The 15,013-nt window shown below is 34.2% G+C and overlaps 1 protein-coding gene across 11 annotated transcripts in view; it reads left to right on the top strand.

Annotated features, from left to right (window-relative positions):
* The window catches only part of LOC148610407 (uncharacterized), a 58,567-nt gene that overhangs the window by 13,271 nt on the left and 30,283 nt on the right, over positions 1-15,013 (top strand). Inside the window, exon 5 of one of the 11 annotated variants that reach the window (XM_088543053.1) lies at positions 12,935-14,165. The exons of 7 other annotated variants lie outside the window; for them this stretch is intronic. In XM_088543053.1, coding sequence (XP_088399179.1) covers positions 12,935-13,551 — 617 coding nt within the window. In that variant the 3' untranslated portion in view covers positions 13,552-14,165. Of the gene's footprint in view, positions 1-303; positions 6,322-6,679; positions 7,988-9,155; positions 11,192-12,934; positions 14,166-15,013 lie in introns of those variants that run through there. 3 more of the 11 variants (XM_088543051.1, XM_088543055.1, XM_088543048.1) reach the window with 3 other exon arrangements.

Below are 15,013 nucleotides of genomic sequence, written 5' to 3'. Positions count from 1 at the left end.
GGATACAGATATGCATGAAATAACCCTGGCATGATTGTATAAACATTAAGTACTGCAGTGTTCATTGGTCTCAGGGTTTCACTAAAACTAGGAACACGAGCAGGAGGAAAGGTGTGGAATAAATGAAAAAAGGGAGGGGGGTAGGGCTTATGAAGTATAAAAAAGAGAGGCAGTGTTTCTTGAATAAAAAAAGATCCCTTTTAAAATGTTTTAGTGATTCCCATGAGGTGTATGTTAATTTTTCTTGCACGCAAAATTTTTCATTTACGTCAAGCTAACACTAGCCTCTCTTTATACTTTCAGCACCTATCAAGCCAGTGATTAAAACTAAGCCCATGCCAGCCTGTGTTAAAGCTAAGAAATACCCTGGGTGGAAGGAAGAGGTGTCCTCTGAAGACCCTAATGATCAGGAAATAGCATTCATGCCTGGGCACAAACTGGTCCATATTACTGGCCATAAAAGGGCTTGTGCTTATTGTAACATACTTCGTCTTAAAACAAAATCTGGGTGGGCTATCAAGTCATATTATAAGTGTGAGGCTTGTGATGTTTGTTTGTGTAAAGGGAAGAAGGATTGTTTTCTTCGCTACCATGAGTTGAGAATGGAACAGCCTGATTTGTCTCCTAAAATGTTGTTGAAAACCCTGAAAGAAGCGACAGCTTCACAGGCCCCAAAGAAATCTAGGAAAAATGTTAAAACTGAGGAAGGTTATAGCCCCAAGCAAAGCTTGACAAGTTACACTCCGAAATATGAAGAATTTACCAGCATGCTTTCACAGTCAATCTCGGATCAACTTATGGCTTACGGGGGTATGTTAGATCCTGACCAAAATATAACACCTCCCAGCCTGGTAGCTCCGAGTGTAATGCCGCCTAATCTGGTTACTCCGAATGAAACCCACAACAGTCTTGTAGCTCATAAAGTATCACCACCCCCTAGCATAATAACTGAGGACATAACAATCCCTAATCCTTTAGTTGCAAAGAAAGACTTTGAGAAACAACACTTCATTACTGTTGATCCTAAGGATGTCAACACTACTGAAAATGGTCCTGATCCAATGGATTCAGCTGAATCCAATATAGATGTGCCAAATTTTGACGAGACCAACTCAGATTCAGCTCAAGATAAAGAAACCTTGCCAATTAAAGAAGATAAAACGAATGGGGATGAAACAGCAGACCCATCCTTCTCACCAAATCAACAAGAATATCTCCTATGAAATGGCCGAATGTGTTCAACCATGACTTCATGAATATATATCGTAGTCTTTTTCAGATGAATATTGATTGTTAGTTAATTTTTTTTTCATCTTTACTTTTGTCATTAAGATATCACAGTCCCAACCGAAATCAAAACGAGTCTCAAGATTGATTCTTTTCAAATGTAGAATTCCATGTAAATGCCGACAGTAAGAATTTTTTTTGATACATATAGTTTTAAATCGCAATTTGACAAGGTTGTTTACAAAAATCCCGTTCATTGACTTTTATTTATTTGTTATACTTTGTTAGCCAGATATTAGTATTTTAGTTTTTCTTCAGTTTGGTGCAATTTTAAATACTCAAATGACTTTATATTGTATTTATGACGTTGTACATGTATATATAGGTGATGTAATTCAGAAATGATTGCGTAGTTTTTTTACTATACTCTTTTTCAATCACAAATAGAGCTTAGGAAACAGAATGGGTGTATTGTACCTTGAATCAATATAAAGCAAAAGCCAAATGGACTATTTAGAAAATTTTATGGGCCATCATGGTCCGTTTTAAGGGCCTGTTGGCCACCTTTTACAAAATTACAAAGGCCATATAAAAAATAAATTTGTTGTAATGTGATTGGAAATTGACCAGTGAAATTTTTAGTGAGAGGGCAGTTAAACCAGAGAAAGAAAATATCAGGCTGGAAGGACAATGAAAGTATGGTAAAGTTGTTATAAACCTTTGTAAGAAATCAGCTTTCTTTCCTCTTACAATATTTCAGATTTTCCATTGGAGAGTTATGGGACTTTCAACCCAAAAAATAAAGGTGGGGGTTCATGTGGTAGGTCATGAAGGTGAGCTCAGCAGTTTATTATGATATTTTAGGCAGAACTATGTTAGGGAGTCCACTGCTCAGGACGCTCCAAACTAAGTGAGAAGGAAGTGGCTTATACTCTGTCACCCAGTAACCAGGTCATAGGTTAACACTGTTTACCTCTTTAATGTTTCTTTAAAGCGTTGAAAACAATGATTTATCAGCCATCATTTCTGAATTGACATTGTGTTATGTGCCAACTTTATCCATTGCATACTCAGGTCTGGGTTAAAGATGTAAAAGATAACTTTTTAATAAATAAGAATAACAGTTTTTTATTTTTCAATTTTCACAAGTGTATAATTGTTAAAATGATAGCTGTCTTCCAACATCTGAGAACTTAATGTACAATCTTGATGTGGTATATATTATTGACAATTTCTTGTGAAACACATGCCTCTTTATTTATTTATTTCAAGTACCATAATGTATTTTAAGACTGAATTCCATTCTGAATGCAAGTGTTTAATTGTCTTTCAAAATGCCAAGTTTTGATGAAATCAGTTGTGAGTTGTTAAGACAATGTCTTTTTTATTGCATGAGGTATAATGGCAGTCCTTTTATATTTTCATAACCATGCTTTTTACGAATATTTTGAAGTTGATCTGTTTTCAGAAATTCACAGGGTAATAATTTGACACCCAAGGTAATTTGAAAACCATTGGAACCACTCTTAGCACATGACTATTAACCTTTGACCTTCTAAACGGAACTTCTTTAGAACTGAGAGATTAGTTTGGTAAAGGCAGATACTGCAAACATGCTAATTTTCAGGGTGTACTTAATTTCGCTATTTTCACTTTAGAGAGAAAAGCGCATAGAATAGTACCCACAAATATGATTTGTATCACTATGATAACAATAATCATTTTTTGAAACAGCGAAAATTGATATCTGCAAAAATGTTCACTTGACAGAATCTGTGAAAATTAGCAACAGCGAAATATAATACGTTTTACAGTATTTGGTTAACACAGATTAAAAAAGTAGTAAAACTGATATGAGTGGACTTAATTAGATATCTGGTATACACAGGTAACAGCTTTGTTCAAGGCTCAGTTTAGACAGGTTCCCTGTTCATGATATGTACTATTTGTAAAACATAATACTCCGCATGTTAAATGTACAAGATGTTCATATTTTATAAAGAAATGCATGATATGTAATGAAATCCTTGCTGTGTTATATGTGTATTCCTCTTATTTTAATCACTTGTTTTGTGATTTATATTTTATACAATACTCATTTGTTATATATTGCTTCAAGCAGGGTAATTTTAACTAGTCATTTCATGTCTCAGGTTTTTATTTCTTTTAAGTTTTTTTTTTAGTCTTGAAAATAGAAATTGTTTAAATAGGTAATTTATTGAGAAATTTGTTTTTAACAATGTTTAAAGAGTTCTGTTGAATAATAGTTCAAAAAAGTAAATTAGATATTAATGTCTGATTTAAATGATTTATTATCAAGATTGTTTATTTAAATTAATAGGGTATGTAAGTTTTGTCACGTGACTCTGCGTTTTCATGAGAATGGGTCCTCGTCTACCATTCAGATGCATTGAGATTCGTCATTAACATAGCACTGAGTTCAACATAAAAAGCAAAATATCTTTCTGTGTAAAAATACTGTTAAAAAATGACAAATATCTAGCTATACAGGAAAAAAAATTTAAGAAAGGTATGAAAATAGAAGATTTTGCATTGTGATGCAGCGCTTCGATTTCCCGGAAGTAAACACAAAAATGCAAGTCGGTCTTCGTATTTCAATACGTTCTACATCGAAAATTCCGGAAGGAAAACTGAAACTAAAACGAGACTTACAAACCCTATACAAGACGGTTAGTTATTTTGTGCTGTTAATTGGTGTCACAGCAGTAATTTAAACATATTTGTTTTTGTCTACTGTCCAGATTCATTTTTGTTTGTATCTAAAGTTATCAAAATGCATAGCAATTCATGAAAGTTGGGGATATCAAGACTCAGGTTACAGAAACTTCATTTTCTACTTTTTCAACCTGATAGCTATTTGCATGGGGTGACCAGTTCAGTCACATGGGTTTCATTTTTCCAGGATACCAGTTAAGTAATACAGATCTGCTGATAGACATTTTTTTTATTTACTGTCAGACTGAAATCAGACTCTGTATTTCAAAGGTCGCATTTTTAAATTTACTTCAAATTTCAACTTCTTTTTTTGAATTTTATTCAACCTACCATCTAACTAAAAAAATACTAGGTGTAGTTAACTTTTTTGCCTTTAGTTATTTTTTTGTCTTCTGGAATGAATGGCACATTTGCATTTATTTTTTATTTAGCTACAAGCATTTATACATTTTTCCTTATTTTAAAGTGTCAGCTCCTGTGAGAATCAGGCAGTAGGTGAAACATGGTATAAAAAACCCATCATTTTGATAGTGTAATTTGACTATTTGCACCATCAGAATCAAGGATAACAGACAAGATTTTCCATATCATGCTGCACCATTGAATTACAATTTCATTGACATGCATGTTTCAGATTTTTCCCACTTTGCCTAATTCTTACAAACACTTATACTTAATTTATATGTTTAAGAAATCTTTTTAACTTGAAGAGTATTTGTTAGTGTTTGAAGTTTTAATAGACATTGAATAGTTTTGGTGTCATAAAATCTTGCTTAAGTTTTCTGTATTTTTTCTGATCAGAGAGATTATTTGTTTTTGTCTTGTCCTTTATGAGTCACTGAAGGGACTTTTTGTCTTGCCCGTGATGAGTCACTGAAGGTACTTTTTGTCTTGCCTGTGATGAGTCACAGAAGGGACTTTTTGTCTTGCCTGTGATGAGTCACAGAAGGGACCTTTTGTCTTGCCCGTGATGAGTCACTGAAGGGACTTTTTGTCTTGCCTGTGATGAGTCACAGAAGGGACTTTTTGTCTTGCCTGTGATGAGTCACAGAAGGGACTTTCTGTCTTGCCTGTGGCAAGTTGTGGAAGAAGGTAGTAAGGTATTGCTTTTATAATAAATCCATGACATTTCAGTGTGATTATGTTCCTGATTTCTCTGTAGTAAGACCTTGATTGACATATATCTCTGAAAATTGGGTAGCTAGTAACTAATACTAAGTGTATTTTTGCCCCCTGCCCTTGCCACCTTGGAGGGTTATTATATACATGTATATTCTTTAATAAAACTTGTGTTTCTTCTATTTCTTCCATGCAATTTTTTATTTAAATGAAGCCTCATTTATGGTTGAATGTGCAGTATGTTTTATAAAACTGATTTTTATGCTCATAACTTTTGATCTTTTCCTTTTTGTCCATCTGTCTGTCCACTTGTGGTATGGCTCTTAGGAAATTTGGTTATCTGTGGTAAAATGTTATTTGACTATCAAAACGGCCTGTTCCCCCTAACAAATGCTATAGATTTATGTAAACACCATTTATTTCTGCACTACCTAATACCATTATGAATACTGGCTACCTGAAGATCAACGATTTAGAAGCTCTTCTTAAGAAGTGGAGAAAGTTAAGATTTATACTGCTATAAAAATAAAAATAAAAATGATTTGTGTCAAACTTTCTTATTGGTTGAACGACATAGGTTATTTTGTTTAAAACTTACATGGTACTGTGATCAATCGGTCCCAACTTATCATTCAAATAGTCCCAAACTAACAATATTTTGATGAAAGTTCAATCTTAATTTGGACTGTAATCATTTAGGAATGAAAGGATCAGGATAGTTTTTATATTTTTTGAAATTTTTTATGTTATGTTTGCATAACCAACTTCTGCACAGTTTGCACTTGTTTGTAACTCACTTTGCAGTTCATGAAGTGTAAGCTGTACCAAAGTTGGTAATGTCACATATTTTGGTCATGATTTATAAAAAAAATGTTCAAGGATGCAGCTTAAGGGACACAACTCTTACAAATCATTGGAACATTTGTATTCTGCATTTGACATCAATCAAAGCATCAAAATAACTTGGATTGATTTCATTCTATTTCAAATGAAAGCTTGATAGGCTTTGGTGTAATTGAATATAATACAAACATGTCACTGATTTCAAGAGTTATGTCCCTTACCCCAGGTCTACATGCGCCTCCTTAAGTGTGAGACCTAGACATTTCATACTACAGAGAAATAGGGAACAATTAATGAATAGAAATCCGTATCGTTATATTTGCATGTTTTTGTCTGTGTGCTATTAATTTATGTATTGTTTAGTGTTGGTATTTTAGAAATAAAATGTTGGCTATATTTGAGGCTTTCACATTATTTTTCTTGGTGTATAATTCTGAAATATAAAAAAAGTTTTGAAATTGGTTTGGTTGAGACATGTTCAGATGTCTTGTTTAGACAGGTTTTTGGATTATTCAGGGTTTTGTATAGATGTGTTTCTCTGGACTAGAAATGAATTATTAGAATGGCTAGCTTCTGCCTATTAATGAAAGTGCTCAGGGTCCTTTATTCATGTTCTAATGTTGACAGAGGTGAAAAAATTGTCCATTTTAACAAACGCTATATACTGTTAATTAAAAAGACGGAAGGTTTATTGAATTTTAGTCTAATCATCATGATCAAATGAAGATCACTGGTTACCTTTGGTTTATTACAGGGAAACAGAATAAACAGGAAGTTACTGGTTCCCTGGAAAAACCAAATATTCCAGGATATGATCTTCAGAATACAGGAAAACAGTTCAAAGAGGAAATTAATCACTTGGTTTCCATGGTAATGCAAAGGAATAGTTGTGAACATCATCAGGTTATACAATATCAACCTGGGAACAAAAATGAACCAAATGAGAAAACACCATTTGTTAAAGCACAGGATCAATTACATATCCAGCAAACTTGTGAAACTTCCGATATAGTAAACTCTGCAAGTCCCCTCATAGTTCGTTGGGACCAAAACGTAACAGGACCTTCTATTAGCTTTATCCCTCCTTACACTGAAGCTCATGGTTCCTGTAATCCTACCAGTGTTCATTGTTTAGTACGCAACACTGACTCAAAAGCTAAGGCCTGTGCATTCTGTAGGAGCAACGGAAATAAGACCAGTTGTGGATGGTACATTAAGTCCTATTATCACTGTGATGTATGTGATGTGCCCTTGTGTAGTGGATTAAGGGGCTGTTTTGACAAGTATCATCAAATGATAAAAGATTCTGTCAAATCTGATATTGTGTGGTCATATACAAACAAGAAGTGAGGATGTTACTATTGCTTAGATTAGACAATCGCATCAGTCTGACATACAAATGTTCCAATAGTTATTAAATGTAGTGCATAAATTACCTTTCTATGTTTACTACTAAAAAACATGTGGAATAATATGCAAAATGGTGTGGGGATGTTATTTGCATTGCTGTGTTTTAAATTCACTTGGTTTTGGTGTGATAACACAGTAATAACATGTATATGTATTTGATGAATGTAAATGTAAATCATGATTTCTTATGGGCTCACTACATTATGAAGATAAGGCCAAAAATTGAGGGTTAGTTTATGACTAATAATTATGGGCACTGAACATACATTTTGTAAAGTATCCATTAATGCATCTATAAATGAAATTTAAAGCAAATGACCGATTTTTGAGGCAGAAAGCTAACGTTTGTACGTAACAATGAAATAAAGTGCGTTTGGTAAGTTAAAGAAATTTATCTACAAAACTGCTGAATCAGATGTTTTATATTTGACCTTTGCATTACCAGCCAACTTTTGAAAATCACCATTGGTTTTTTTTAGGGCGGACCGCATGTGAAAGGACAATTTCTTAAAAAAAATATTTTGCAAACTGTATGGGTTTTTACTGTATTAATGTATGGATGACACCCCTTTCGTACTAAAGGGCCTTTTCTAGTTCACCAAGTATTTTTTGACAATATGTGCGTGTTTAATAAAAAAAAATGATTAAGCAAGCCACTTTTGTTATGGTTTTCTCCAAACCTTATTGAAAGAGTAATCAAGGGAACCAAGGTTTTAGCGGTAATCAAAAGAATGTGATCCAGGGACAAAGACCAGACATGGAAAACAGACATACACAACAAAGAACATAAAGTAACTAAAATCATACATACAAAGTTACAAAAGTAAATGAGCAACTCGGACTCCACTAAAAACTGGGAGCATGGACCAGGTGCACCGGTAGGGTAAGCGTCCTCTGCTTTTCTAGAAACACCCGCCGAGTTGCTCATAAAAATTCAAGTCCGGGGTAGACAAACGAGGAAAGAAAAACTATGACCCGTTGAATAAATCAGTTTTCATGGTGCTGATGGATACACCATAACGATCCACAAGTTCATAATGATGACCATAAAACTTCTGTAGTGATGACTTCAATAATTTTGAAGTTTATATTCTCAAAAAAAGATTTTTTTTGGAGAAAACATAAAGCATATTGCTACTGTTATAAGATACATGTACATTGTACACATCCCAACCTTTCATACTAAAGTCATTTTGATGAGGAAAATTGCTTTGCTTTGACTATAGTCTATCAATGGACACCAAGTCTACCTAAAGTTGTTATTTGGGAACACTGGACATACCTAAAGATGGTCAGATAATTTGGAAAAATGCTGGCAGTAGTGATCATAATAAATATTATTTTTATAGTCAGTGTCACTAAGTTGCAGATCCAGGGGTGAAGGGTGTTTTATTTGAAAAATTGGCAAAAAGTGTTAATAATGTCCTAGCACTACTCCTTTTCAAAGTGTCTGGATCCACCACTTCCACTATTGTTATGTCTGCAAAAAAAATAGAAATCACTAATGGGGATTCTGTGTAGCCAATGATTATTTAACTTTACTGAATAGTATGAAAAAATGGATTCTTTTGAAGGTGAATACAGGAAAGATTTTGTTATATATTTAACTAAACATTAACAAATTGAAAAAAAAAAATTAGTGTTTGTCATTTATTACCCATACAGAGCAGAGAAGTTCTGTTATTGGAATCTGCCTCCTCCTCAAATATGGCATAATCCTTATTTCAAAACTACACTATATCATGATTTGAAAATGTATCAGTTGTAAAGAAGTGATGTTTGGCAGATTCCAAGTTATCGAACTCTTTCTCTGTTTTCAGGCTCCCATGATTCCTCATTACTTCCTGACATACTCAGGCAACACCACCAATTGAGCAACGTACAACTTTTCATCGGTGGAAAAACTAATTCATCTGACAATCCATGGGCTAATCTTGGTCACACTTTAGTCAAAGGCGACAAAAAATTATGTTTCATGTGCCAGAGTGGGAAGCGAAAAACGAGAGCAGGGTGGTTTGTTTACACCCGCACAAAGTGTTTCAAATGTAATGTAGCTTTGTGTAAGCCTGGGATGTTGTACAATTGTTATGAAGACTTCCATTCATGGCACTTTCCTTCAGACAAAAACACAGAAAACAAAGAGGATGGGAGTAAACAAACACTTAGAATGGCCCCTCAAGCTCAGGTGACTGAGATAAGACAACAGAGTGGCCATACTGATAGACATCACCAACATGGCCAGTTTAGCTCCCCTCGAGTAAATCTGTTACAAAATACACAGCCTGATTATGAGGGACAACAAGGAAACCTTTATGACAAATCAACTAGAACTGCTTATGACAAACAAAAAATCCAGTGTAACTCTTTGCGAGATCCTTCATTACAGCATGTTCCTCATGGCTTACATGTAGTACCTAATACAACACAGAGAAATGTTCAATATGCAGTTTCTGCTTCTACTCAAGGAGATGGACAGCAGTTAGTCCAAACATTTACAAACCCAGGATTGTTTGCAGAAAACAAAAACTTTAGGCAAGGGGAATAACTCTTCAGTGAGATGGACCACAGTTCAAACTTTTGTATAAATACATCAAACACATCAATAATTGTTTTCTGAACACCAAGGATTGTGGCAATTGATTAAGTGTCAGTACTTGTAAGAATCAGGCAAAATGGGAAAAATCAGAAACATGCATGTCAAAAACCCACTGATCTGCTTTCTCTATTTGAAAAGATCATTATTTGACCTCTACATCACTGGCTTTGTCAGAAAATTTTCAATAGGTTCTAAAAAAAAATATGGTTTTTGAAAGAGTTATCTGTCCTTGAAATGTTCATTTTCAGTGCATTTCAGTGAAATTGTAACTAAATTGTGCAGCATGATATGGAAAATCTTGTCTGTTTTCCTCAATTCTGATGGTGCAAGTAGTCAGATTACACTTTCAAAATGATAGTTTTTTTATACCATGTTTCACGTACTGCCTGATTCTTACAGTGACTGACACTTAACTGTCAGTGAGATGGACAGACATATGTTCAAACTTTTGTGCAAATACATAAAAAAAATTGTCTTCTAAATACAAAGTTTTTAGTCAAGGGGATAACGCTTAGTGAGATGGACGGCTATATGTTCAAACTTTTGTGCAAATATATCAAAATTTGTTTTCTGAACACAAAGGTTTTAATCAAGGGGGATAACTCTCAGTATGATGGACATCAGTCCAAACATGTACACATATATCTGAGATTGTCTCCTGAAAACAAAAGTTTTAGACAAGGGGAATTTGTACTCTCATTGAGATAAACAGCTGTATGTTCAAACTTTTGTAAAAATATATCGAAAATTGTTTTCTGGACACAAAGGTATTAGTCAAGGGGAATAAATCTCAGTATGTTGGACATCAGTGCAAACATGTACAAATATCTAAGATTGTTTCCTGAAAACAGAAGTTTTAGACAAGGGGAATTTATACTCTCAATGAGATGGACAGCTGCATGTCCAAATTTTTGTACAAATATATCAAAGACTGTTTCCTGGACACCATTTTGTATAGCAAGAGGAATAACTCTCAGTGTGATGGATAGCAATTAATCCAAACTTCTGTACAAATAAACCAAGGATTGGTCCTTAAAACAAGGGCTTTAGGCAAGAAGAGTCCAGTGAAAGTGGAGATTATGTAGTGTATGGAAACTCAAACAAAAAAAATTCACTAATGTAGGAAAATGGAATTTTTATTCTACTTCAGATAATTGTTATTTATGTCAACTGTCAGAAGTAAAAATGGCATGCAATTCTTTCTGAAATTTGGAATGGTGAACACTTTTACCTCATGAAAAAATTAAATGTCATTACTAATATTTGAGTTGAAAGACTTGCGAACATGATTTTGGGAAACTTCCTCTAAGATTAAGTTTTGATAGAGACCACTGTATTACAGGTAGCTACTAGGTAACTGGTTGATCATGTGTTCTAGTACATTTTATCATTAAATTTTGTGAGTCTTTTTAAAATGAACCTTGTATGAATAAGCTATTGTGATAAATTAATTTGGATGATATTATCAGATTGTACTTTTTCCTTTAGTTGATAAATTGAAAAATATTGAAAATTTGTTGTCATATTCCAAAATTCAACAAATTTAATTACCAGTGATCATTCAAGAAAAATGTATGCTGTTATGACTGAGATTTAGTAAGTTATGGTCCTACTAACTTCATGTATATATATTCCACACTGATAAATTTTGTTGAGCAGACTACATATGTTAGTGTATCACCTCCATGGACAACTTTGGTTCTACAGAATACATAAATAAGCCAATCCCTCCACAGATAATTTATGTTTTACCCACTACACTACATGCATAAGCCATTCTCATTCACAGATAAGTTTTGTTGAGCAGACTGCATGTTTTAGTGTTTCACCTCCATGGACAAGTTTGGTTCTACATAATACATATATAAGCCAATCCCTCCACAGATAAGTTTTGTTTTACCCACTACACTACATGCATAAGCCATTCTCATTCACAGATAAGTTTTGTTGAGCAGACTGCATGTTTTAGTGTTTCACCTCCATGGACAAGTTTGGTTCTACAGAATACATATATAAGCCAATCCCTCCACAGATAAGTTTTGTTTTACCCACTACACTACATGCATAAGCCATTCTCCTTCACAGATAAGTTTTCTGGAGCAAACTACACTACATATACTGTTCAGTCTCCTGCACATACCAGTTTTGTTTAACAAACTTCATATTTAAACCAATGGCTCACAGGTAAGTTTTGCTGTACAAGCTACACTACAGAGATAAGCCAACCTCCTGTACAGATAAATTTTGCTCTACAAACTACATGTATAAGCCAATCTCCTGTACAGATAGGTTGTGCTCTACAAACTACATGCATAAGCCAATCTCCTGTACAGATAGGTTGTGCTCTACAAACTACATGCAGAGATAAGCCAACCTCCTGTACAGATAAGTTGTGCTCTACAAACTATATGTATAAGCCAATCTCCTGTACAGATAGGTTGTGCTCTACAAACTTCACGCATAAGCCAATCTCCTTTACAGATAGGTTGTGCTCTACAAACTACATGTATAAGCCAATCTCCTGTACAGATAAGTTGTGCTCTACAAACTACATGTAAAGCCAATATCCTTCACAAATAAGTTTTGCTCTACAAACTACATGTATAAGCCAATCTCCTTTACAGTAATCCGAGGCCCAAGGCTAGTCAAAACGAAGGTGGGCCCGTAAAATTAACTACTACAGGCCAACAAACACTATATAAAAATGATTAAAAAATATATTTATGGCCTGTGATCTGGAAAGTTAGTTGTGAAGACTGTTATCCTTGAAAGTTTTAAAAGGTTAATCCATAGATAGAAGTTCTTGTTTTTCTTAGACTTTTTCTACCATTCATTTGAAAGGGTATGCATATAACTTGCATAATATATGTCTGACATTCCGGTTGAAATGCAAATTAAATTGAATCTAGTATTTACTATGAAGTTTCGATTCTTCCTCTGTAATGTAATTTTGAAAGAACACTAAAACCTACCCAGATTAAGACTGAGGCATTTTGTTTTCAGATTATGCACAGTATGAAAGCTCTTCCAGACAGACAGCTCATGGTATGGGAGACAGAACCCAGTTTATACCAGATCAAACCGACTCATGCCAGTTTTATCTGGATCAGACTGGTTCATCTGGCTTTCCATCTTATGATCCTGGCTTAGTCATACCTATTTGCAAACCAAAACCAAAGAAAGGGATTAAAGTGAAAATGTGTGATCCCAAATTCTGGAATTTGTCATTGATGAAGCTTATAGGGAAACAACCTCTGGAATTAGTTGAAAACATGGATAACTTTGATACTCTCCCTCCAGCTGTAAAACCCTACAGTATTCCCGTTGATATTTTAAATGATGCCATGTCTTCATGCTTAGGAAAGAGACATCGGTTCGCTACGACTGTTTTCAGACATATTTGTGCAATTAAAGAAGCTATTCCTAAGAATGTAACTGCATGTCCTATAAAGCTTGATGCACTTGAGAAAGTATGTTTTTCATATTTTCCAGCTCCTCCTTCTGAAAGAGAGAAAGAATGGAGAGTTGTAACAAATGCATTACACAAAGCTGTATGGTATGCTAGAAAATACATCAGGAATTTTCTAGATACTTCTGACATTGATCGATATATCCCCTGATAGACGACCTTGAGAATGAATAATTTGTGAGGTTTATAGATTTTTCGCTCATGATCAATTTCCGTGAGAGGGAAGAAACTGGTACATTGTTCCTTTTTTATAGCTATCATCTGTACTTGATGTATTGACACAACTGTATAGATTTCTATACTTGTATTGCCTGTTTCGTGACTATGGTTTCTGTAGAGTAACTTTATAAAGTGTTTCTAAGGTTTATGAACCTGCATTCAAATGACAACGCGTGTGCTTTGTTATCTGGAGTTGATCAAACTTGATACATGCTCGGTACTTTAAAAATACGAAGCGTTGACCAAAGCTGAGAGAAACATGGTCGTATACTAGTATTTAGATGTATCAAGAGAGAGTCCAGCGGAGCGTTCTGGGTATTGGAACCTCACCTTTTGTTTAACATTTTGTTAAATTTGTGCAAAAGTTGGACACAAATGAGCCTGGAACCCCATTTCTGACTGTAGGTCGGAACCATCCCCCTTATAAAAAAATCTGGGTCCACCCCTGCGTATGTTGTCTTCATGTTAGACCATAGAGGCATTCAGTAAATTAAATGTTGTTTGATGTTGTCTGTGATATAATAATAAAAAGATTTTTAAACCAAACAGATTTATGTTCGTTGGATGGTTATATATGTAATATATGTACTATTATTATAGCCACTGTGGAAGCGAGAGGTTTGGTTAGCTATAAGACATGGTTTAACCCATCTTTTCACTTCACCAATGCCTGTGTCAAGCCAGGAATATAGTGGGTGGTTGCATTTTTTGGGTTTATTCCTTGATTTTGCTCGTTCTGAACTATTAAGTGTTTCCCTTTCCGATTTATGATTGTGAGTAAGGTAATTTTATATTACCTTTATATACACCGTGTTCTTATCTAGATGAGCTGATTTGAACGTTTGTGTGTGGGGGACGGGGGGGGGGGGTGTTACTACTTTTGCAAATAATGCTTTCTTGAAATAAATAGCGTCAGTACTTGTTATAGTAATAAACTTTGACAAAACAGCATTGAGAGGGATTCATTTTAAGAACCAGTTGAGATAGTGCTTTGCACATGTAAAAATTCAAAGATAGTGTTTGTTTTAATTGATTTTTAGTCAGGCTAAATTGCTTTTTTGGAATACTAGTAAGTAGGGTCAGTTCTTGTATTACATGTTATAAACATTGATAAAATATCACTGAGAGAAATTCCTTTCGAAACAGTCGAAATAGCGCTTTGCATAGGTAAAATATCACTGTTTTTTTTAATGATTTCCAATTGCAACTGCTATGTTGATTTTCATTTTACAGTATGAGATAAATAGCTGAATTGCTTTAAAATGAATTAAGCATTGGAAGATTGTACATAAATTTTTGTTTAATGTAGTCACCCTGTAAAGCGAATTATACTCTTTGAGCACTTGATAGTATAGAACTTTATACTTGGAAGATAAGATATTAAATACTTATCA

The sequence above is a fragment of the Perna viridis genome, chromosome 8 (assembly GCF_037379345.1).
Source record: "Perna viridis isolate PV_CMFRI_1.1 ecotype Kerala chromosome 8, ASM3737934v1, whole genome shotgun sequence".
Classification (NCBI taxonomy): domain Eukaryota; kingdom Metazoa; phylum Mollusca; class Bivalvia; order Mytilida; family Mytilidae; genus Perna; species Perna viridis.
Note: the sequence above shows the minus strand (reverse complement) of the source record. Positions and strands in the feature narration are given on the sequence as shown.